This window comes from Hyla sarda, chromosome 1, assembly GCF_029499605.1.
Source record: "Hyla sarda isolate aHylSar1 chromosome 1, aHylSar1.hap1, whole genome shotgun sequence".
Taxonomy (NCBI): Eukaryota; Metazoa; Chordata; class Amphibia; order Anura; family Hylidae; genus Hyla; species Hyla sarda.
Genome location: NC_079189.1, coordinates 407509356 through 407535364, shown reverse-complemented (window position 1 = coordinate 407535364; position 26009 = coordinate 407509356). Strand labels below are relative to the sequence as shown.

At 42.5% G+C, this 26009-nt stretch overlaps 1 protein-coding gene across 3 annotated transcripts in view; it reads right to left on the bottom strand.

Moving 5' to 3' along the window:
• The window catches only part of ARHGEF40 (Rho guanine nucleotide exchange factor 40), a 236045-nt gene that overhangs the window by 73283 nt on the left and 136753 nt on the right, over window positions 1–26009 (bottom strand). For all 3 annotated transcript variants that reach the window (XM_056528603.1, XM_056528602.1, XM_056528604.1), the window contains exons 14-16: window positions 7544–7757; window positions 6551–6637; window positions 225–449 (exon numbers count right to left, since the gene is read on the bottom strand). In XM_056528603.1, the coding sequence (XP_056384578.1) occupies window positions 225–449; window positions 6551–6637; window positions 7544–7757 (526 nt within the window). The remainder of the gene's footprint in view (window positions 1–224; window positions 450–6550; window positions 6638–7543; window positions 7758–26009) is intronic.

Here is a 26009-nt window from a genome sequence, read left to right as displayed (position 1 = left end):
CCAAGGTCTGTGTCCCACAATGGAGCCGGTAGAGAAAAATTGTTATGTAGCACCAATAGGTTGTCAGTGAAAAAGTCAATACTTGACTAAAACTACCACTGCATAAGCTATAACCTAGCATTGACCTTGAAGAGCAGGTGTCTTTTTCAGTAAGGTTTTTGTGCAAAATAGAAAAGTACCCTTGTTTTGTATTGATCAACTCATCAGATCTCCTAGGCTTTTACCTCAAATCCACGAATGGCTTCAGCAGCAAGCAAATTTTTTCCATGAAGTACCAGCGAGCCAACAAGTTCTCGTGCAGCATTTAGAGACTGTCGTTCTTGCTCAGCATCATGGTCACACTCTTGTATCATGTCTCCAAGAAAGCGCTGATACTGGTCCAATTGCTCCAATGGTCTCTGCAAAACTCCCCTTGACTCTTCCTCTTCCTTCTGGTCTCTCTTTTTGCCCTGACAGAAAAAATATATAAAAGTGACATGAAGATTTTGTGGACAACAAATTTGCATCATAAAAGTTGCCTTATGACACCTAGGGCATGTTCTTATGGGTCATATTTTAAGGTGTATTCCAGAATTTTTTCAGTCATTGAGCCCATGATGAAGTTATAATACTCTGTAACATTACCTCTGTGCACCACTTCGTCCTGTTTTCATACACAGGGCTCACACCTGGAAATACAGTAGAGGAAGTAGTTTTATTTTACTATGTGACCGATGCCAATGTCATGAGTCACATGTTCTCCAGGAAGCGTGGCCTATATTGCAGTGGGTGGGGAGATAGCATGGTGGAAGGGATTTACTGAAGTAATCACTTCTTGGGTATGTTGAGACCATACCATATTAAATTAACCAAACCCTTAAAAGGGGTACTCTGGCGGAAGTTTTTTTTTTGTTTTTAAATATGCCCAGGCATCCAACATAGCATTCAAATCATATGTAAAAAGCTTTGGCACAGATTCATCAAAATTTTGAGGCAGCAAGTCCTATTTGCCTATAGTAACCAATCACAGCTTAAAAATGTCGAGAAATAGCTGGGAAGAGAAAGAGAAGCCAGGACTCGCCTCTAATGCAGGGCAGCGTCGATCGTGCCGATGCCTGCCATTAACCCTTTCGATCCTGGGATCAAATTTGATCCCGGGATCTAAAGGGTAAAATTCCTGGTGGGGTGGGTTTGAGGGAGTTGATCGGGATCACCGCTGGGATGACAGCTGGAGGCCACTTACACTCTTCCATGCTGTCTGATTCGTTATCCAGTACTACAGGCAGCCACAGCAGCCTGTAGCGATGGAGCACTGATAACAGGGCTGCAACGATTGTTCAATATTATCGATTAAAAACAACATCAATCATCGATTAATTGGTTGTTAGGGGCGACCTAGTAACACAATATTATTACTATTTTCCCTGCCTTTAAGCCCCTCAGTCTGCCCCAGTCATGCAACCCTCCATCTCCCCTTACCCTCTGATGCCTTTTTGAAGATGCTGCTGGCCTGCAACATCTGCGGAGCTTGGAGTGCTGTCCAGAAGCCAGCACCGCCTCCTTGTCCTCCGCCTCTCCTGTGACAAAAAGCCTCCAGTCCTGACTTAGTGGGAGCACAACCGGTCCAGCCAGAAGCCGACAGATCTTCCTGGTGCAGGAGGATGGCCATCACTTAAAGGGGTACTCCGCCCCTAGACATCTTATCCCCTATCCAAAGGATAGGGGATAAGATGTCAGTTTGCAGGGGTCCCGATGCTGGGGACCCCCTGGATCGCCGCTGCGGCACCCCGCTATAATTACTGCACTGAGCATGTTCGCTCTGTGCATAATGACGGAGCAGGGGACGGAGCAGAGTGACATCATGGCTCCGCCCCTCGTGACATCACAGCTCATCCTCTTAATGCAAGTCTATGGCAGGGGACGTGACGACCGCCACGCCCCCTCCCATAGACTTGTATTGAGGGGGCGGGCCGTGACGTCATGAGGGGCGGAGCCATGATGTAACGATACTCCGGCCCCTGTATTGCCCGTCATTACGCACAGAGCGAACTCGCTCTGTGCAGTAATGATAGCGGGGTACCCCAGCGGCGATTCAGAGGGTCCCCAGCAGCGGGACCCCGGCGATCTGACATCTTATCTCTTATCCTTTGGATAGGGGATAAGATGTCTAGGGGCGGAGTACCCCTTTAAGTCTGTGAACTGCTCCTTTTCCCCTGCAGCGAGGCTCCTAGGTTAACCCTTCAGTAACCCTTCAATGGGTCCTTTCTCCCCATTAACCCTTCAGGTGCTGTCCCTTCGTTCTTACCCTCTGTTGACCCTTCAGGTGCCTTCCCCTCTCTTTTTCCCCTAATACCTCTTCACAATGTGGTCCCCACTTAGCTCCCACCCTCCCGATTATGGTGTGCCCATACAGCCCTGTGATATGTAAAAACAAAGGACAATTTTAAACATGCAAAGTTTCTTACAAAAAGTTGTGCGTAGACAAAAAAAGTAGCAAAATTGCCTTTTAGAATTTAATTTTGCCTTGTCGTACATTTTGTGGTCAAAGGAATGATGTCAGTACAAAGTACAACTTGTCCTGCATAAAATAAGCCACATATGGCCTTGTAGGTGGAAAACTGGAGAGTTATAGATTTTAAAAAGAAGAAAAAAAAATTTCAAAACTTAAAATTGGCCTTGTCATTAACCACTTAACGACGCAGGACGTAAATCTACATCCTGGTGAGCTGGTACTTAACGCTCCAAGACGTACATTTACGTCCTATGCATAACCGCGAGCATCGGAGCAATACTCGCGTCATGCGCGGCAGTTCTGATAGCAGCCAGGGACCCGCCCGAAATGGCGGACATCCACGATCGTGCGGATGTCCGCCATTAACCCCTCAGATTCCGTGATCAATACAGATCACGGCATCTGCAGCATCGCAGTACTTTGAATGGATGATCAGATCGCCTGCAGTGCTGCCACGGTGATCCGATCATCCAGCATGGCAGCCGGAGGTCCCCTCACCTGCCTACACTGCCTTCCACGGGTCTTCTGCTCTGGTCTGCGATCGAGCAGACCAGAGCAGAAGATGACCGACAATACTGATTAGTTCCATGTCCTATGCATAGCACTTAACAGTATTAGAAATTGAATGATTGCTATAAATAGTCCCCTATTGGGACTATTAAAGTGTAAAAATAAAAGTAAAAAAAAGTAAAAGTAAACAAAATGTGAACCCCCCCCCCCAATAAAAACACAAATTGTCCCATTTTCCCTATTTCACCCCCAAAAAGTGTAAAAAAATATATATTATACACATATTTGGTATCGCCAGGTGCGTAAATATCCCAACTATTACAATAAAATGTTAATGATACCATGCGGTGAACGGCCTGAACGTAAAAAAAAAAAAAAGTCCAAAATAGCTGCTTTTTTATAACATTTTATTCCAAATAAAATGAATGAAAAAAGTATAAAAAGGTTTTATATAAGCTGATATGGTATCAATAAAAAGTACAAATCACGGTGCAAAAAATTAGCCCTCATATCGCCGCTTATATGGAAAAATGAAAAAAGTTATAGGTCTTCAAAATAGGGGGATTTTAAATGTACTAATTTGGTTAAACAGTTTGTGATTTTTTTTAAGTGCAACAGTAATAGAAAAGTATGTTATCATGGGTATCATTTTAATCGTATTGACCCAAAGAATAAAGAACACATGTCATTTTTACCGTAAATTGTAGGACGTGAAAACGAAACCTTCCAAAATTTGCAAAATTGCGGTTTTCTTTTTAATTTCCCCACACAAATAGTATTTTTTTGGTTGTGCCATACATTTTATGGTAAAGTGAGTAATGGCATTACAACGGACAACTGGTCCGCAAAAAACAAGCCCTCATACTAGTCTGTGGATGAAAATATAAGAGAGTTACGATTTTTTGAAGGCGAGGAGGAAAAAACAAAAACTTAAAAATAAAATTGTCTGAGTCCTTAAGGCCCAAATGGGCTGTGTCCTTAACCTCTTAAGGACCCAGGACGTATGGGTACATCCTGGGTCCCAGTCCTGCGATATAACGCGGGGTCACACGGTGGGCCGCCCGCTATTAACCCTTTAGCCGCGCACTCAAAGCTGAGCCGCACAGCTAAAAACGAAAGTAAAAGTGCCGGCTAGCTCAGGGAGCTGTTCGGGATTGCCGCGGTATAATCGCGGCATCCCGAACAGCTGTAGCACAGGAGGAGGTCTTCTTACCTTCACCTGCGCTGTCCGATCGCCGAATGAATGCTTCAAGCCTGAGATCCAGGCTTGAGCATTTAATCACCTAAAACACTGCTTGATCCATTCCTATGGAGATGAATCAATCAGTATAAAAGATCAGTTAATGCAATGTTATAGCCCCCTATAGGAGTTATAATATTGCATAAGAAAAGTGTAAAAAAATCATTAACCCTTTCAATTATCCCTTCCCCTAATAAAAGTTTGAATCACCCGGCATTTCCAAGAATAAAAAAAACACAGTGTAAATAAAAATAAACATATGTGGTATCGCCGTGTGCGGAAATGTCAGAATTATAAAAATATACCGCTTTTTAAACCACACGTTCAATGGCGTACGAGCAAAAAAATTCCAAAGTTTTTTATACCACAAAAAAGTTAATAAAAAGTGATCAAAAAGTCTGATCAGAACAAAAATGTATTCATGATTTTTTTCTGAAGTAATACAAAATCAAACCTATACAAGTAGGGTATCATTTTAACCGTATGGACCTACAGAATAAAGATAAGGTGTCATTTTTGACGAAAAATGTACTGCGTAAAAACGGAAGCCCCCAAAACTTACAAAATAGTGTTTTTTCATCAATTTTGTCGCACATTGATTTTTTTCCCCGTTTCACTGTAGATTTTTGGGTAAAATGACTAATATCATTACAAAGTAGAATTAGTGATGCAAAAAATAAGCCATCATATAGAATTTTAGGTAAAAATTTTAAAGAGTTATGATTTTTTAAAGTTAAGGAGGAAAAATTGAAAATGAAAAAACGGAAAAAGCCCGGGTCCTTAAGGGGTTAACACCAAAACAACCCTGCATCATTTAAAGGGCTAAGTGGAGACTCAGATTTAAATGGGCACTGTAAGATTCAAAATCTTTTAAATGAATCATTTCCTTTTTATAGAAATCATGGCTTATAAAAAAAAACACCTACAAAGTCCAGTAAGTGAGGGTGGGGCTAGCACTCCTCTGTGCTCACTCCTGTCCTTTCAGACAAAAGCATGAAAAGGGAGAGGGAAGGGGTTACTGAGCAGCCTGCAGTGATTGGATGAAGAGACTCAGGGATTCAGATGAGTCATGCAGAGTGAGGACACGCCGACTCCAAAGCACAGAATGACAAATCAAGTGAGCAACAGAGAAAGTATTTGTGAGAAAAATAGATGCAAGATTCATAAAAATATATATATGTACATGATCAGGATTAGGTACTAAGTAACATAACTTTTTTTTGTGGGATATGACAGGTACGCTTTAACCCCTTGAGTTTTCATTTTTGCACTTTCGTTTTTTTCCTCCTCACCTTCTAAAAATCATAACGCTTTCAATTTTCCACCTACAGACCCATGACGGCTTGTTTTTTGCACCACCAATTTTACTTTGTAATGACATCAATCATTTCACCCCAAATCTATGGCAAAATCAAAAATAAGTTATTTGTGGCAAAATTGAAAAAAGAAAAAAAAAACACCATTTTGTAACTTTTGGGGGCTTTCAATTTCACGCAGTGTACTTTTTGGTAAAAATGACCTTATACTTATTCTATAGGTCCATACTATTAAAATGATACCCAACTTATATAGGTTTGATTTTGTCTAACTATAAAAAAAATTAATTTTTATACGAAAATTAGCATGTTTAAAAATGTCCTCTTCTGACCCCCTATAACTTTTTTATTTTTCCGTATACAGGAATGTGTTAAGGCTCATTTTTCTGATGATCTGTAGTTTTTATCTGTACCATTTTTGTTTTGATGGGACTTTTTGATCACTTTTAAAAAAAATTTAGGGTATACAAAGTGACAAAAAATTTGCAATTCTGGACTTTGGTATTTTTTTTTTTTTTTTTACGTATACGCCATTGACCGTACGGTGAAAGTAAATTTACATTTTTATAGTTCGGACAATAAGGCATGCGGTGACATATGTTTACAAATTATTTTTTAAATGAGAAAATGGGGTTGATTCAAACTTTTATTAGGGAAGGGTTTAAATCACTTTTATTAACTCTTTTTTCACACAATTTTATAGTCCCCATAAGAGACTACTACATGCAATCTTCAGATTGCATACACTGTTCAATGGTATTCAATGGAATTGGGCGGGACAGGGGCGTACAGATTTGCCCTATGTCCTCAAGAGGTTACGTGTCTAAAAGCAAAACTGTTTTTGTTGCCCAAAGCAAGTAATACAGCTCAGCATTGGTCTTGCAATTTACTTTTCAAAAATTAAACCTGTGCTGTTTCTGTATTTGATTTGAGCATAGACAGTTTTCATAAATCTCCACCTTATCCTTCATCTAAAATTTCCTCAACACTCACCTTTAAACTCCCACTGGGGGATGGAAGGAACAGCTCCACCTTCTGTCTGTTTTTCACATACACCGAGTATAAACGAAACTGATCTGCCTAAAAAATATATTAGTAAATGCCACATCAGGTATAACAAATTAGAGACATCATCTTACTGGTAAGTATATGTATAGAAATAGATATAAATGGATATGGCTCACTTCTTTTTCCCCATCAGATGGTGGTGTCGCAGACTGGCTATGCTGTGATGTTAACTGCACCACTCAGCCTGGTGGAGTCGCAGACTTTCTACACTGGCATAAAGTTCGCTAGAGGTTTCGAACCAACTGCTGACATCAGATGAGGTTGCAGTCCAACTAAATGGATAAATTCAGATGTAGGGAGCCTTACGGCCTCACAGTCCATTAGGTAAAATCTGGCAAACACCTAAAATAACTGCAATTGACATGAGGCCGACTGTGCTTCCCTTTTATGTTATCATCAGCGAGATATACAGCTCCCAACCTCTGAATTTATCCATCTAGTTAGACTGAAACCTCATCTGGATGCCAGTAGTTGTTTTGAAACCTCTAGCAAACTGTATGCCTGTGTAGCCTGTCTGTGACACCACCAGAAAACGGCTGATCGTATACAAACCATTACCTTCCTGAGCTCCAGAGATTATTTGTGGCACTGTCCTAGCACGATCACACTATATTCTCTCACTAGGCATCTTTGAACATTCTACTCACCATTTGGTTTGATTTGACTTTATTTTCAGGACTTTTTATTCACAGGATTTTTTTATGTCTGTAGTTTATGTTATTTGTTATATTGCTGTACATACATATTCGAATAGCCCATTTGATCCTTTAGCCACAATATTAGTAAATGTATAGGTTATAATGTCACACTGAACAAGCAAATGCTAGCATGAATGTATCAGATGAACATACATGAATTGTGTGATTCAGGGCAGATGCCAGAAAGAAAGAGATAAGGGTCAACAGGGCTTGGACTCACATGCTGCAGGAAGCAGTAAGAGACAGTCAGGGGGTGAGACACACAATTCTGAAGGTCTCTCAGGAAATGAGTGTGGAAATTAAGAAGTTGCTCCAAGCTCCCTCTCAGGGCAAGGCCAGCCGGACACGTCCCTCTAACTTCCAGAGAGCGTCGCAAAGACTGCACGTAACTTCGCTCAGAGCACAGGAGATCTAATAGTAAGCGCTGGGGAGACCTGTTATAACAATAGAATTAGAATTTTAAAAAAAACAGCCACATATAATAACATATAGTGTCTAATGATCAAAAGCTATGCCTTTAGTAACATTAAACCACAGAGTTAATGGTCAAACAAAAGAGTTTTCTACAACATGGTACATCCAGACAATAAAAAATAAAGTATTTGAAAAATACTATTTAGCCTCTGCATTACATATTCAGCTTTATGAAGTCTGTTTATCAGTTAGAATTTTCAAGGTACCATGCTGAGCTATATCCCCATGTAACAAAAAAACTATTGAATATTGTGCAGGCTACTAAACAATGTACATTCTAGTACAGCAAACATTAAACAGCACAGGGGTTCCAGCCTTTTTCACTGCATAGTGTGGGGTGCCAAGCAGCTGATTGGAGAGGGTACCGGGTATCTGCATCCTGCTTATCAGCAATTAATGGACTTTCCTGGGCATAATTGCTATAATGCCCCCTATAGGCCACATTTACACATGGCAGACGTATGGTGCAGATTTAATTCTGAAAATCTACAATGCAATTGACTGAGGTTTTAAGAAACCTTATATGTAATATGTAGAGAAAAAAAGTGCAGATTTTAGTTCATCCTGCAGAAATGTGTCAGACTTTATGCACTGTGAATGGTGATATACATACTAACATCTTCAGCAATATCCACATATAAATGTGTTTGCATCTGAACATAGCCAAAGTTCTTACTATTATGAGCCGACATTTGTAAATATAGCAGCTTATTTCCACAGTGGAATAACAGGGTCTTAATTTTTCATAATGTAACAAAAACATGCACATCTTCCGCTGGCTGACTGCCAAAATACCGTTTACGGTGCTATCTCGAATTTTTTGTGTATTTTCTTAATGTATGCTAAAAAGAAATGGATTCTGAGATGACATTATCTAGAATCTCACTTCTAGAACTCCTCTGTATAGATGAGAAAGAAGACGCATTTTGGACTGTAGTTCATAAATGAACATTAAATATCTGAGAATTGTATACACACTATAGAATGTGACTGTGTAATGCACCTGTCAATGTTTCATGTTTATAGAGATCCATGGTGCATTTGGACATTACAATTAGAGATGAGCGAACTTACAGTAAATTCTATTCGTCACGAACTTCTCGGCTCGGCAGTTGATGACTTATCCTGCGTAAATTAGTTCAGCCTTCAGGTGCTCCCGTGGGCTGGAAAAGGTGGATACATTCCTAGGAAAGAGTCTCCTAGGACTGTATCCACCTTTTCCAGCCCATCGGAGCACCGGAAAGCTGAACTAATTTATGCAGGAAAAGTCATCAACTGCCGAGCCGAGAAGTTTGTGACGAATCGAATTTACTGTAAGTTCGCTCATCTCTAATTACAATCAGTGAGATGTAAAGAAAATTTGACTTAATGGTAACATACTACTATTGACTCAAATAAAAAAAATAAAAAACCACATGGCCCAGATTTATCAATCTGCCTAAAACAAAAACTGTCTGGCTCTGTCTACAACAACCAATCACAGCTCAGTTTTCATATCTAAGAGCTCTGGTAAAATGACTGAGGAGTTGTGATTGGTTGTTATGGACAAAATCAGACTATTTTGGATTCAGGCAGATGGATAAATTTGGGCCTTTTTGTGGTATCCATTTTTGGACACTTGTTTTACAAAGGCTTCTTGATAAAATTTTTCACTACAGGTAAGGTAAACTTTTATCAGCCAATCGATTGCCAAAAGGGAAACATTTGGTTATACAGTGACCCCCCGACTTATGATGGCCCCGACATATGATCATTTCAACATATGATGGCCTCTCAGAGCCCATAGTATGTTGAAGGCAGCCTCGACATATGATGCTGCTGTGTGTCGGGGCCCTCGTACAAACAGCTATCTGACAGCGCTGACAACTTCAGCAACTGACAGATAGTTGTTTAATGTCCCTGTGTGCCCCGTTCTGCCTCTTGTTACTCACATGCTGTCCTGCTAACTCACGCAGGCTTCCACTGTGAGCTCCGTGTAAGCCCCGCCCCCCCAGTGCAGCCATAGCCAATAGCCTGCAGCATCTTGCTGCAGGCATCCAATGAGCTGCTGGCTGCCCTCCCCTTCCTTTCCTATAGAGCTGTAGTCGGCAGGATCGTAATGGAGGACATTCTGTCCCCCCTGAAGGTATTTAAAGAACTGTACAGTACTGTATGCGATGTCACACATCACATACAATACAGATACACACTATACACCCCATACATCAATGTTTCCCTATCAGTGTGCCTCCAGCTGTTGCAAAACTATAACTCCTAGCATGCCCAGACAGTCAATGGCTGTACATGCATGCTGGGAGTTGTAGTTGTGCAACAGCTGGAGGCACCCTGGTTTGTTAAACACTCCCCATACACTCCACATACAATGGTCATCCCAGAACCAATTAGCAGTTTCCCATAGAGATATATATTCAACATACAATGGTTCTGAGGCCCCAGAACCAATTACCATTTTTACATAGACATATGTACTCGACATATGATGGTTTCAACATATGATGGTTCTCCTGGAACCAATTAATATCATATGTTGAGGGACCACTGTAGTAGTCTATGGGCACATACAGTCTCATCTCATTCCTGTGTAATGGTAGTGTTTCAGATCCTACATACAGGACGCATGATGTGAGAGCCTGTGCCCACATGAGCGCTGTGCTAGAATAGCAGAGCACAGATTCAGCTTCCTCCTCATCACTCCTCATGTTCTAGTGATGTAAAGTCCTTGCCTGCATAAGCGCTCTGTTATTCTAGCAGGGTATTCACATAAGCACAGGATCTCAAATCATAGGGGCACGAGAATGAAGATTCATGAAAATGCAAAAGATGGGCAGGCATATGAGAGCACAGAGGAAGAAGGCAGGGAAGATCAGAAAACCAACTCCCACCTCCATTGTGCAAAGAGACATACAGTCATGGCCGTAAATGTTGTCACCCCTGAAATTTTTCAAGAAAATGAAGTATTTCTTACAGAAAAGGATTGCAGTAACACATTTTGCTATACACATGTTTATTCCCTTTGTGTGTCTTGGAATTAAACCAAAAAAGGGAGGAAAAAAAAAGCAAATTGGACATAATGTCACACCAAACTCCAAAAATGGTCTGGACAAAATTATTGGCACCCTTAACTTAATATTTGGTTGCACACCATTTGGAAAAAATAACTGAAATCAGATGCTTCTTAGAACCATCAATAAGCTTCTTACACCTCTCAGCCGTAATGTTGGACCACTCTTTCTTTACAAAATGCTCCAGGTCTCTCTTATTGGAAGGGCGCCTTTTCCCAACAGCAATTTTAAGATCTCACCACAGGTGTTCAATGGGATTTAGATCTGGACTCATTGCTGGCCACTTCATAACTCTCCAGCACTTTGTTGCCATCCATTTCTGGGTGTTTTGTGACATATGTTTGAGGTCATTGTCCTGCTGGAAGACGAAAGATCTTGGATGCAAACCCAGCTTTCTGACACTGCGCTGTACAGTGTGACCCAAAAGCTGTTGGTAATCCTCAGATTTCATGATGACTTGCACACATTCAAGGCACCCAGTGCCAAAGGCAGCAAAACAACCCCAAAACATAATTGAACCTCTACCATATTTCACTGTAGGTACTGTGTTCTTTTCTGTGTAGGCCTCATTCCATTTTCGGTAAACAGTAGCATGATGTACTTTACCAAAAAGCTCTCTCTTGGTTTCATCTGTCCACAAGACATTTTCCCAGAAGGATTTTGGCTTACTCAAGTTCATTTTGGCAAAATGTACTTTTGCTTTTTTATGTCTCTGTCTCAGTAGTGGGGTCCTCCTGGGTCTCCTGCCATAGCATTTCATTTCATTTAAATGTTGACGGATAGTTTGTGATAAATATCTTTGGAACTTGTTTGGGGCTGCTTATCCACCATCCGGACTATCCTGCGCTGACACCTTCCATAAATTTTTCTCTTCCGTCCACGCCCAGGGAGATTAGCTACAGTGCCATGGGTTGCAAACTCCTTGATAATGTTGCGCACTGTGGACAAAGGCAAATCTAGATCTCTGGAGAAGGACTTGTAACCTTGAGATTGCTGATATTTTTCCACAATTTTGGTTCTCAAGTACTCAGACAGTTCTCTTCTCCTCTTTCTGTTTTCCATGCTTAGTGTGGTACACACAGACACACAATGCAAAGACTAAGTGAACGTCTCTCATTTTTATCTGCTTTCAGGAGTGATTTTTATATTGCCCCCACCTGTTACTTGCCCCAGATGAGGGGAGCACCTGCGTCTGTTAGAAGACTCTGGGGATGTCTATGACGTTTGTGAGAGCGTTCAGCATAGTAAGGTGGAGTGTGGGTCTCCCTGGAGGGCCGGTGTAAGGAGGACCACTCCAAGGCAGTCAACACAGAACGGAAGACCTGTGCCAAGTCGGAAATAGACTGGGAGAGGGAGGACACCCAACCTATGGGGTGCTGGCGAGCCCACTGGGTCTGGGGGAGCATCCTGAGTAGAAACAGACATTTTAGTGTTGCAGCCCTTGCAAGTATAATAAGTGACCAGGGTCCCAGTTAACTTCTTAGAGGGAGGAACAGTTCTGGGCCCGGACATAGTAAAAAATGAAACCGTCTCACCAGCATCTCTGAGGAGAACTTTAGTCAGCTGGAGAGAGAGAAAGAGAGAGAGAGGCAGGGGCAAGCAGGACCAATGAGAAGAGAGGGGCCGGATTAGACTAAGGTGTCAACAATTGGTCCTAGAGCCCCTCTGCGCGCGCACTGCGCTAATTGGAAGAAATAATTTGTGCGCCTGTACCTCATGGGGCGTGATCCCCGCCGGCCATGGGTGGGCGGAGCTAAAGTCCGCAAACGCCCGGCGGAAAGATAACATGGCCAGTGATAATGGTGCCCGCTCTTCACCCCCATCACATATGCGAGCACAAGGGATAGGGAGTGGGTAAACACGCCGCCGACGGAAGAAGAAACTATGCTCCGGTCGCATTGACACATAATGCGGCCGGAGCCGAAGCCGGCACATATGTGAGAGCGGGGAAGGGAGAAGTCGGCAGCCACGGCTGCTGAGGCAAAAGAACTGCAAGTGTTTAACCCCTTAAGGACCATGGACGTACGCGTACGTCTAAGCTCCCTGGTAGTTAAGGACTAAGGACGTTCGCGTACGTCCGTGGGAATTTCCGGGATGACTGCTGATATCGATCAGCAGTCACCCCGCGCAAATGCCCAGGGGGCTCATCAGACCCCCCCATGTCGGCAATCGCCGGTGAATTCACACCGGCGATTTGCGCAATTCCGGGTCATACGGGTCTATGGTGACCCGGAAAATAAGGGGGATCGGGGTTGTCCAAGACACCAACGATCCAGCTGAAAGGATAGGAGTGAGGTGGCAAGGGTGCCACCCCTCCTTTCCCTGCTATTGGTCGTCTATAAGCGATGACCAATAACAGATCGGGGGCGGGGTGGTGGTGGGGGCTTGGGCTAACTTTCGGTTTCCCCGTTCTGCCCACCCTCAATAGGCAGAGCAGAACGGGGAAACTGACGGGGACCGGCCCGTAAGTCCACTTACTGCAGCGGAGGTTACGATCAGTGGCGGGGATCGGTGGCAGCAGAGGACGACAATGCGGCTCCCTGGGTCCTACGGGAGCCGGTGAGTTGCCTAGCAACATCTGGAGGGCTAGTTTGAGACCACTATACAGTGGTCTCTAAACTGTAGCGCTCCAGATGTTGCAAAACTACAAATCCCAGCATGCTCAGACAGCAAACTGCTGTGTGAGCATGCTAGGAGTTGTAGTTTTGCAAGATCTAGAGGGCCACAGTTTGGAGATCACTGTGCAGTGGTCTCTAAACTCTAGCCCTCCAGATGTTGCAAAACTGCAAATCCCCGCATGCCCAAACAGCTGTCTCGGCATGCTGGGAGTTGTAGTTGTGTACTTCCAGCTGTTGCATAACTACATCTACCAGCATGTTCTTCGGCGATCCGTACATGCTGGGAGTTGTAGTTTTGAAACAGCTGGAGCTTTGCCCCCCATATGAATGTACAGGGTACATTCACACGGGCGGGTTTACAGTAAGTTTCCTGCTTGAAGTTTGAGCTGCGGCAAATGTTTCGCCGCAGCGCAAACTCCTGGCAGGAAACTCACCATAAACGCCCACCAGTGCGAATGTACCCTAACAACACTACACTACACTAACACATAATAAAGGATAAAACACTACATATATACACCCCTTACACTGTCTGTCCCCCCCCCCCCCCCCAATAAAAATGAAAAAAGTATTGTACGGCAGTGTTTCCAATACGGAGTCTCCAGCTGTTGCAAAACAACAACTCCCAGCATTTCCGGACAGCCACTGACTATCCAGGCATGCTGGGAGTTTAGCAACAGCTGGAGGCACCCTGTTTGGGAACCAGTGGTGTAGAATACCCCTATGTCCACCCCTATGCAATCCCGAATTTAGTTGTCAAATGCGCATGGCGCTCTCTCACTTCGGAGCCCTGTCGTATTTCAAGGAAACAGTTTAGGGACACATATGGGGTATTTCCGTACTCAGGATAAATTGCACTACAAATTTTTGGGTGCTTTTTCTTCTTTTACCCCTTATGAAAAGGAAAAGTTGGGGGCTACACCAGCCTGTTAGTGTAAAAAAAAAAAAAAAAAATTACACTAACATTTTGGTGTTGCCCCATACTTTTTATTTTCACAAGCGGTAAAAGGAAAAAAAGACCCCCAAAATTTGTAACGCAATTTCTCCTGAGTACGGAAATACCCCATATGTGGGCATAAAATGTTCTGCGGACGCACAACAAAGCTCAGGAGTGAGAGCGCTCTATGTACATTTGAGGCCTAAATTGGTGATTTGCACAGTGGTGGCTGATTTTACAGCGGTTCTGACATAAATGCAAAAAAATACCCACATGTGACCCCATTTTGGAAACTACACCCCTCACGGAATGTAACAAGGGATATAGTGAGCCTTAACACCTCACAGGTGTTTGACGAATTTTTGGTAAAGTTGGATGGGAAAATGAAAAATATTATTTTTTTCACTAAAAGGCTAGCGTTACCCTAAAGTTTTCATTTTCACAAGGAAAAATAGGAAGAAAGCCCCCCAAAATTTGGAATCCCATTTCTTCTGAGTAAGAACATACCCCATATGTGGATGTTAAGTGCTCTGTGGGCAAACTACAATGCTCAGAAGAGAAGGAGCGCCATTGGGCTTTTGAAGAGAAAATTTGTCCAGAATTGAAGGCCACGTGAGTTTACAAAGCCTCCATAGTGCCAGAACAATGGACCTTCCCGACATGTGACCCCTTTTTGGAAACTACACCCCTCACGTAATGTAATAAGAGGTGCAGTGAGCATTTACAACCCACAGGTGTCTGACAGATTTTTGGAACAGTGGCCCGTGAAAATGAAAAATGTAATCTTTCATTTGCTCAGCCCACTGTTCCAAAGATCTGTAAAACGCCAGTGGGGTGTAAATGCTCACTGCACCCCTTAAAAAATTCTGTGAGGGGTGTAGTTTCCAAAATGGGGTTACATGTGTGTGTGTGTGTGTGTGGGGGGGGGGGGGGGGTGTCCACTGTGCTGGCACCACGGGGGCTTTGTAAATTCACATAGCCCCTGACTTCCAATCCAAACAAATTCTCTTTCCAAACGCTCAATGGCGCTCCTTCTCTTCTGAGCATTGTAGTGCACAAGCAGAGCACTTGACGTCCACACATGGGGTATTTCCATCCTCCATAAGAAATGGGGTTACAAATCTTGGAGGTAATTTTCTCCTATTACCCCTTGTAAAAGTGTAAAATTTTGGGGGGGAAAACTGCATTTTTGTGAAAAAAATTTTTTCCTTCATTTACACATCCAACTTTAACAAAAAGTCATCAAACAACTGTGAGGTGTTAAGGCTCCCTGTACCCCTTGTTACGTTCCTTGAGGGATGTAGTTTCCAAAATAGCATTCCATGTGTTTTTTTTTTTTTGCTGTGCTGGCACAATAGGGGCTTCCTAAATGCGACATGCCCCCCAAAAACCATTTGAGCAAAATTTGCTTTCCAAAAGCCAAATGTGACTTCTTCTCATCTGAGCATTGTAGTGCGCCCACAGAGCATTTTACATCCTAATATGGGGTGTTTCCATACTCAGAAGAGATGGGGTTACAAATTTTGGGGGGCATTTTCTCCCATTACACTTTGTAAAAATGGCAAATTTGGGCAAAAAATTGCACTTTAGTGAAATTTTTTTTTTTTCATTTACACATCCGACTTTAACGAAAAGTCGTCAAACACCTGTGGGGTGTTAAGGCTCACTGGACCCCTTGTTACGTGCCTTGAGGGGTGTAGTTTCCAAAATGGTATGCCATGTGGGGTTTTTTATGCTGTTCTGGCACCATAGGGGCTTCCTAAATGTGACATGTCCCCCAAAATCGCACCCCCCCCCCCCCCGCAGCACGATCGCGGGGGAACGATCCACTATAGAGGTAGCCTGTGGGCTTACCTCTGATTCCCTGCTGTCCCGTGGCTCAGTCATTGATAGAGCCTGGCTGGACTAGGCTCTATCAATGAATTGCAGAGCACACAGATTCAATAGAACTCTTTTGATCTGTATGAGGAATCTAATGATTCCTCCTAAAAGTCTCCTAAGGGACTAATAAAGTGTAAAAAAAAAATATATATATATATATGTTTTATTTAAAGTTTAAAAGACACACATTAACCCCTTCCATATTCAAAGTTTAAATCACCCCCTTTTCCTATATAAAAACATATATACATAATAAAAATAAACATATTTGGTATCACTGCGTGCGTAATTGTACAAACCATTAAAATATAACATTATGTATCCGGTACGGTAAATGACAAATAAAAAAAACCACAGAATTAAAATTTGTATAATATCCCGGAAAAAAAGTTAAAAGCGATTAAAAAGTCAGATCAATACCAAAATGGTACCGATACAAAAAACTAGATTATGGGGCAAAAAATAATTAGCCCTCATACAGCCCCGTGTGCGGAGGAAAAAAAAAAAGCTACAGGGGTCAAAAAATGGCAATTAAAAAAAATTCAAAAAGTTCACAATATTTTTTTCATTAGCAAAACATAACAGAAACTATACAAATCTCGTATTGCTGTAATCAGCACGACCTAAAGTATACATGTTAGCACAACCACAAGGTAAATGGCGTAAAAAGAAAATCATCAAATTTGCTAAATTATCTTTTACTATTTCAATTTCACTTCACCAATATTTTTTTTTGTTTTTGGTTCGGAGCATATGTTGTGGAACAGTTAAAAGGTATCATTATAGTAGGTAGTTATGGCTATTATAGGGCGAGGAGGAAAAAACTAGAGTGTAAAAGCAAAAATTGGCCAGGACAAGTGGATCGTCATGAGGGACAAGTAGATTTTGCTCCGTTTTAGTCCCGTGGACAAGTAGTTTTTTACAAAATTTCCACACCCCTGTGAGGTATTTCCTTACTCGAGAGAAATTGGGTTACAAATTTTGAGAGGATTTTTCTCCTTTTACCCCTTGTAAAAATGCAAAAACTGGGTCTACAAGAACATGCGAGTGTAAAAAATGAAGATTTAGAATTTTCTCCTTCACTTTGCTGCTATTCCTGTGAAACACCTAAAGGGTTAACACACTTACTGAATGTCATTTTGAATACTTTGAGGGGTGCAGTTTTTATAATGGGGTCATTTATGGGGTATTTCTAATATGAAGGCCCTTCAAATCCACTTCAAACCTGAACTGGTCCATGAAAAATTCCGATTTAGCAAATTTTGTGAAAAATTGGAAAACTGCTGCTGAACTTTGAAGCCCTCTGAAGAAGGACGCGCGCTGGCAGTTGGTAAAAGTTTATCAGCGGCGCGTCAGCTTCGGTGTTCCGACCACCAATCCTCCGGTCCTGCTATGGCCGGACCCGAGGAGTGGTGATCGGAACACTGAAGTGGGGCAGTACACAGGCATACAGCCTCCAGCCATACTGTATGGCTGGAGGCTGTATGTCTGTGGGGGAATATACTGCACCAAATGTGGGAGACTACATTGCACCTAATGTGGGGGGAGTATACTGCCAACGTAATGTGGGGGACAATATTGCACCTAATGTGGGGGAACATACTGCTGGCCTAATGTGGGGGACGTTACTGCCAACCTAATGTGGGGGAACATACTGCCAGCCTAATGTGGGGGACTATATTGCACCTAATGTGGGGGACCTTATTGCACCTAATGTGGGGGAACATACTGCCGGCCTAATGTGGGGGACTATATTGCACCTAATGTGGGGGACTATATTGAACCTAATGTGGGGGAACATACTGCCAGCTTAATGTGGTGGACTATATTGCACCTAATGTGGGGGGACTATATTGCACCTAATGTGGGGGGACTATATTGCACCTAATGTGGGGGAACATACTGCCGGCCTAATGTGGGGGACTATATTGCACCTAATGTGGGGGAACATACTGCCAGCTTAATGTGGGGGACTATATTGCACCTAATGTGGGGGAACATTCTGCCAGCCTAATGTGGGGGTACTATACTGCCAACCTAATGTCGGGGAACTATACTGCCAACCCTAATGTGGGGGAACTACAACCTAATGCGGGGGGATCTATACTGCCAACCTAATGTGGGGGGGGGGGAACTATGCTGCCAACCTAATGTGGGGGGAACTGTGCTGCCTACCTAATGTGGGGGGAGCTGTGCTGCGTTCTTAAAGGGGTAGTCCACTAATAAGATATAAGTGTGCATAGGAATTTGTTCATATTTTTGTTTTTTAAACTATAGTCCGGCCCTCCAACGGTCTGAGGGACCGTGATCTGGCCCCCTGTTTAAAAAGTTTGAGGACCCCTGCATTAGGGCCTAATGTGTGGGTGAACACTGCCTGCGCCTAACGTTTTGGTGTCAACAAATGGTAACGTACCCTATTATTGCTAAGAAAGCTCTGGAGATTTTCATACCTTTTGTTACAACATATCTTTGCGAGCAATCCTTTTCCAGGATGCTGGACATAAAAACAAAGAAAAGGAACATACTTTGTTTTGCGAAAATGACATGAGAGTGGCACTTGCCAAGGTAAAGCCGCGCATTTCTGAACTGGTCTCTGAAAGACAACAGCAGAAGTCACACTGATTTGCAGTAAATATTCATTATGTTTTTGTGTGAAAATCATGTTTTCATGGTTTTGTTCTTTGTTCTTAATGGTGTTGTTCATTTTGTGCACCTATGTATAAATATATACTTAAATATATACCTCCTATGTTTTGAATTTGAAAAAATCATATTTTATTTGTCCAATTAAGAGGGGTTCGGTAAATGCGCATATGAAACTGGTGGGGTTCAGTACCTTCAACAAGGTTAAGAACCACTGTTCTAAATAGTCCAGCAACAGCTAGAGACACTACTACTGGTGTTGGTTTTTACCCTACAATGCCATAGAGATTACTTAGACATTTTGGTTTCTCCTGGTGCTTAGTCGCCAAAATTGATCAATAACATAACAACCGGGCGAGCGCCACAGAATTTGTATGCCCCAAGTTGGAATAAGAGAAAGCTTTTTCGTCTGTCTGTTGAGACACATGCACCAACCTTCAGACTAAACGCAGCTTACCTGTTACTGAGCTGTCTCCCCCACAGTGTTTTCAACATCTAGGCTATTGTGACTAGGATTGTCACCGCTCCCTGGTCTCAAAGCTTGGGGCTCTCACTTTGCGCTCTCCAGTTAATTAGGTGAGTGACAATTTAAGGTGATTTAGCTCATGGAGCAACCCAAATGCTGAAATACTCTCTCCAACTGGCTGTTAGAAAATACAAGGACAGCATTGGTGTCTCCAGCTGTTGCCAAATGGGAAATCTAATACAGCATGACAATACTAGCTTGTCTAGCATGTCCAAATTGTATGTACTAATCTGTCCAAATATATTGCTCTTCAAAATAAAATATTGCTCTTTTTCAAAAAACAATACTGTCACACAGCACTGCTTGGTGCTTAGTTGTTAGCTAATTTGGATTATTCTATTCTAAGGCTAGGTTTCCACTTGTTTTTTTTCTGGCAGTTTTTGGATATCTGCCACTGCAGTTTTTGAGCCAAAGCCAGAAATGTATTCAAAAGGAATAGGACATATAAAGGAAGAACTTACACTTCTCCTCCCTTATGGATCCACTTCTGAATTTGGCTCAAAAACTGCAGTGGCAGTTTTCCAAAAACTGCCAGAAAAAGAACCAAGTGGAAACCTAGCGTAAAAGAGGACTCCTTACTAAATAAGTGGTTCCCCATGCTTGAAAGTCTTTTCACTGTGGTCTGTCTTTTTTTTAAGCCAAGTTGATCATAGTCTTCATTTGCGTTTTTTTTTTTTACATTTGTGCAATTTTTTTTTTAACAAAGGCGCAGTTAATAAATACTGTCCACTGCATCGGCAACTGCACAGCCCCGCAACCCACGGTCAGTTTTTCCAAAAAAGTCTATTTCAAAAAGGGTAAAAAAAATTGCACAAAATCACGCCTTTATACAGCCAAAAAAAAGAAAAAATTACAGGAACAACTTGATAAATCTCCCCCAAGATGATTGTGGCACACATTGGGCCACAGAAAAAAAGTTAGAAAAGAACAGCCGCACCAAACATTCCTAATGCATAAAGAAAGCTGCCATAACTTTATTTACACCAAACAACAATACAACGTTTTGGCAGAGCTATACTACCTTGGTCAAGCATAATCAAGTAACAGCCTTTGGCTGTCCAAGCATGCTGGGAATTGTAGTTTTGTAATAGCTAGGGGTACACTGGTTGGGAAACACAGAGTTTGCCTAAAGCTGGCCATACAGTATTACAGTATTTTTTGAACAACTTGTCGTCTACGGTTAGTCTGTGAAGATGTAGTTTTGTTTGACAATGTTATAAAAAAGGCTGCAAATCTTTACCATGATCTCTGACCTGGTCAGGGCTTCTATTGAAGAGATAGAATGATTGTAAAGAATGGCGGCCAAAAAATTCCAAAAGGGCAGGTAACCTTTTCCATAGGTACTTGCCTTCAGATAGCTTCTGTCACACTTGTGCCACCAGAAAAGTACTGACAGTCAGAAGAATATGCTATTTTCAGACAACTAGAATCCCACATCAGCAGATTGCTTTACAGTTTCCAGTAAACCCCCATACATTTTTTTTTAGATCAAAACCTGTCTAGAGGAAAAGTGGTGCAGTTGCCCAAAGCAACTAGAATGCTTTAATTTTTCAGAAGCAATCTAGTTGCTATGGGCAACTGCACTGCTCTTCCTCTACACAAGTTTTGATAAATCTCCTACTATATGCCTAAAGAATGTTCTCTTGGCATACTTTGGTAAGTTTGTGTCTAGATATTTTTCCCCACAGTAATAAAAGCAAGGGCTGCAGAGCTTTCTGGAACAACAGAAAAAACACAAAAGCACTTAAATTAAAATGCATACCTATACATGTATCTCTTTTCACAGCATACTCTAAACTTTAACCATATGAGAGCACAGTGCTGCACTAGAGGCTTAAAAGCAATTCATTTTTAATGGGTCTCTGCTGCTCTGTGCATACTGTGGAATTGCCACAGTGGATTTCCCCCAGCAGAATAGACATACACCATGTTTGTTCTTTGGGTGGACGTCCATTCTGCTGGGGGAATTCCACCGGACCGCATTGTCCTCTATAGAGATGGCGCACATCCGTGCAATCCTATCACCAATTGCCTTCAGCAAGCGGACATTGCACCGACTAAATGTCCACAGGGTGGAGAAGCCCTTAGGGGTCTGCAGGAGGAGGGGAAAAATGGGTCTGGGGGAGTACTAGGTTGGGATTCTGACAAACAGAGGAAACAGTTTCTGGATCTACAAACAAAGCAACCAATGATGTGTGGGCGTCAGACTCAGCCGAGGAAGATGGAGCTGAAAGAAGACAAGGACCAGATGAAGAAGAAAAGTAAAGACAACAGAGAAGACGTCTCATGTAAGTCATTATACAATTGTGTATTCTCCTGACTGTCCCATCAGAGCTGGAGTCACTTGTAATTTCTGCAGTGATGATGGATGACACTGTACCCCAATCTGTGGTTGTCCAACTGTCACAAAACTAAAACTCCCATAATGCCTGAGGCATTGCAACAGCTGGAAAAAACTTAAACCGAGGTGATTTTAGAGTATGCAGCCTATTTTATTTTAATGGGTGTCTGACTTCTGCGACACCCTCCGTAAAAAAAAGGACTGCGTAGTCTAATATGACCAGGCATATTTTTGCCCCCAGTCCAGCCCTGAAAGTATGTTTATTACAGGTATTTTCCAACCTTTAACTCTACAGTTTCAAAACTACAGCTCCCATTATGCTCTTCTATCTGCATGATGGGAGGCAGGGCAGGCATTTGGGCAGGCATCGTGGCACAGTTCCTATGGGGGGCAGCCATAGTGGCACAGTTAAGGGACACAGAGGTATAATTCGGGTTAGGGCACAGTGGCAGTATAATATTTGGGGGCACAGCATGTGGTAGTTTTATACTCAGGGACACAGTGTGGGACAGCATTATAATCAGGGGCACAATGTGTGGCAGTATTAGGCTCAGAAACGGTGAGTGGCAGAATTATATCAGGGGCATGGTGTTTGAAGCATTCGATTTAGGTACACAGCATTTAGCAGTATTATATTTAGGGGCACAGTGTGTGACAGTATTATCTTCTGGGGCACAGTGTGAAGCAGCATTATAATCAGGGGCACAATGTGTGGCAGTATTATACTCAGGGGCACGGTGTGCAGCAGTATTATACTCAGGGGCACAGTGTGTGGCAGTATTATAGTCAGAAACAGGGTGTGTGGCAGTATTCTATCAGGGGCATGGTGTTTGATAGCATTCTATTTAGGTACAAAGCATATGGCAGTATTATATTCAAGGGCACAGTGTGTGGCAGTATTATACCAGGGTCACAGTGTGTGGCAGTATTATACCAGGGTCACAGTGTGTGGCAGTATTATACCAGGGGCACAGTGGCAGTATTATACCAGGTGCACAGTGTGTGGCAGTATTCTACCAGGGGCACAGTGTGTGGCAGTATTACACCAGTGGCACAGTGTGTGGCATTTGGAGAACGATTATGACTTATTAATAATGTTTTATAACAGGCAGTGCCTAATTCTGGCATATCTGCGGCTGCTAGGTGTGAACCAGGTCTTAGCGTTTAGCTCAGACCTTTAACGGATGGCAGACCTGGATAAGGGGACCCCTACTAAAAGTAGTTAAGTACCCCTGATCTATTGCACCATGTTATAAGACTCACAAACTCAACTATTGTCTAATTATAACATAGAAGATAAAGTTTATTTCGAAGCACATTATATAATCTGGAATGTGTGTAATGTAATAAATGTTTTTTTTTTCCGTGCTGTCTATTACAAGATCATGTGACATTTTTATTTATTTTTATTACATTTTTGGGCTAAAGTTCTAATAAAACTGTACAAATGACCAGCAGACACCAGGAAGCAGCTAAACTATACTTGAATTCTTAACAATCTATCAACAATCTAGCTTAGAAAGCTTAGATAAGGGAGTCACAATCCATTTCAGGGTATACAGCTAAAAAGCTCAACTAGGACCATAGTCTGCATCATTATAAATAGGGTTGGCCAACAAAATGGCCTCCTGAAAGTGCACAGATTATGGAACAAATAAAAAAAAGCCTCCCACAACTAAAAATTCGGATACCCCACCATCTAAAATTACAGTTACTGAGAAGCAGAAAGCAATGTCTCACTGATTCCCTTTCTGGCATTGTCTGAGCCCACGCATCATCTAACCAGTTTTGTGATCTATTCAATTAAAATATGTCAGCGAGCACCTTTTCATTGGAATGGTCCTGTGGATATATAAAGAGAATGGTTATGAAGAATAGAAGAAAATATGTGTGTAACAGAATGTGGCAATATATTTTATTTAGCACTATATTCATGGAAAAAGCAGGCAGTCTGACAGCAAAAATAGATGTAGTGCATTGGGCTGGATAAAATACTTTGTGCTTACTGAACTGTTAATTTATTTTCACTGATATGGCTCCTAATGTGATGTTTAGAAAGTCTGCTGTATAAAGAAACACTGCTGACATTTAAACACTCCTCTTCAGAATCAGGTCTCACCTTACAACTAGTTATCATCTCAGCATCTGTCACAAAATTATTCCAGTGTCAGCTATCTGTTTAAGTTTCCACTTGGCTTTTTTCTGGCAGTTTTTGGATATCTGCCACTGCAGTTTTTGAGCCAAAGTCAGAAGTGGATCCATAAGGGAGGAGAAGTGTAAGTCCTTCCTTTATATGTCCTATTCCTTTTGAATACACTTCTGGCTTTGGGTCAAAAACTGCAGTGGCAGATGTCCAAAAACTGCCAGAAAAAAAACCAAGTGGAAACTTAGCCTAAGGGTACGTTCACACGCGCGGCTTTACAGCGTATTTTACACTCAAAATCCGCTGGTGAATGCCCGTTCTATGCTGGCTTTACATGTGCCTGGCAATACGCCGCTACCAGCAGACACACTGCGATGTGCAAGTCGCAGTATACTCGCACATCGCGGGAGCTCTCTGCCTAGCTCAGAGCAGGGAGAGCGGCCAGGATGTGCGAGTACGCTGCACACATCGCTGCACCGTGTCTGCTGGTAGCGGCGTTTTGCCGCTACCAGCAGGCACATATAAAGCCAGCAAACAGCGGGGCCTTCACCAGCGGATCCGCAGCTAAATACACTGCGAAAATCCGCGCGTGTGAACGTACGCTAAAGGGAGAATATATCCCAAAAGATTGATGCTGGAATCAAGAGTAAATTGTCAACAGGCAACATTAAAAACATATCTCACCAGATTATCAACTACTCAGTACTTAAAGAAGAAGTATCATGGACCAAGTCACAAATTTTTTTTTCTATCATGTGAAAGTGCATCAGCTCACCATTCTGACAATCTGCTCCTCATGTATCTCACCCTCTCCCTTCTCCTGCAATCCCCTCTGAAAGATCGGTACTTCCTGGTCCATGGAGGTCCCTGACTTCCTGTCTCCCATAATGCCTTTCAGTTCATCACAGAAGTAGCCCAGCCTAGACCAGTGCTTCCTAACCAGGGTGCCTCCAGCTGTTGTGAAACTACAACTCCCAGCATGCCTGGTAGTTTTAGTTTTGCAACAGCTGGAGGCACCCTGGTTGGGATACACTGACCTAGACACTGATCACTTTCCTAACAGCAGGGTCAGTGTTTCCCCTCCCCCTGCTTCTATTCTCAGGACATTGTTCTTTCAGACTGACCTGCTGTCAGATTGTAATCAGTGCAGGGGAAAGCAGGGATCTCCCCCTCCCCCTCTGCTTCTTCTCGGGACATTGGGACATCGTTCTTGCTCTTATAAACACTGAGCTGGCTGTCAGATGCTTCCCTGCTGAGGAGATGAAGACGCTTGCTCAGCTTACTGGGGCTTCTATGATTGGCTGAAGCTGCACATGGGAGGTTCCCTTGCCGTGCACAGAGCTGGCTAAGCTGCAGAACTATGGGAAATTGTGACATCACGGCCCCCAGCATAATGCAGCTCTATGGGGGGGTCGCAAGTCATCAGAACAGGGAGCTGCTGAACTTCCTCTCTGAACAAAGAAGCTAGAAAAACAGGTTTTACTTACAAGATGGGTGAAGTCAGTGATTTACAAAGTGATATAACTTTTGCTTCTGCATTTAAAACACAATACTTTTTCTACATGGGACTTCTCCTTTAACTGTTTCTGTCAGTCTCTCAACTTTAAATGAAGTGGCACCACACATGCCCAACCCATGCTCCATTTAACATTCTCCTGAGTTGAGCAAAGAGGTGGAACAAGAAGCTCTAGTGACTGATGGAGATCTCTGTATTAATAAGATTTGCCACCTAGCCTATGGATAGATGATAAAATATCCAGTGTGCAATAATTCACTTTAAAGGGAGTTTCTGGGACTTTTGATGGTCTATTCTCAGAATAGGCCATTTATATGTGATTAGTCAAACACATGCAACCCCCTACTTATCAGCTGTTTCTAGAGCAGCAGCATCTTCAATTCACAATGCATCGTGCCAGAAGCTCTGTATATTGTGTATGTGGCCATGCTAGGTTACTGCAGCACAGCTCCCATTCATTTCAATGAGAGGAATAGTAACAGGAAATGCACTGGAGCTTTACTGCAGTTATTGACAGTGACAGGAATCAGGACTTGGTTGAAGGA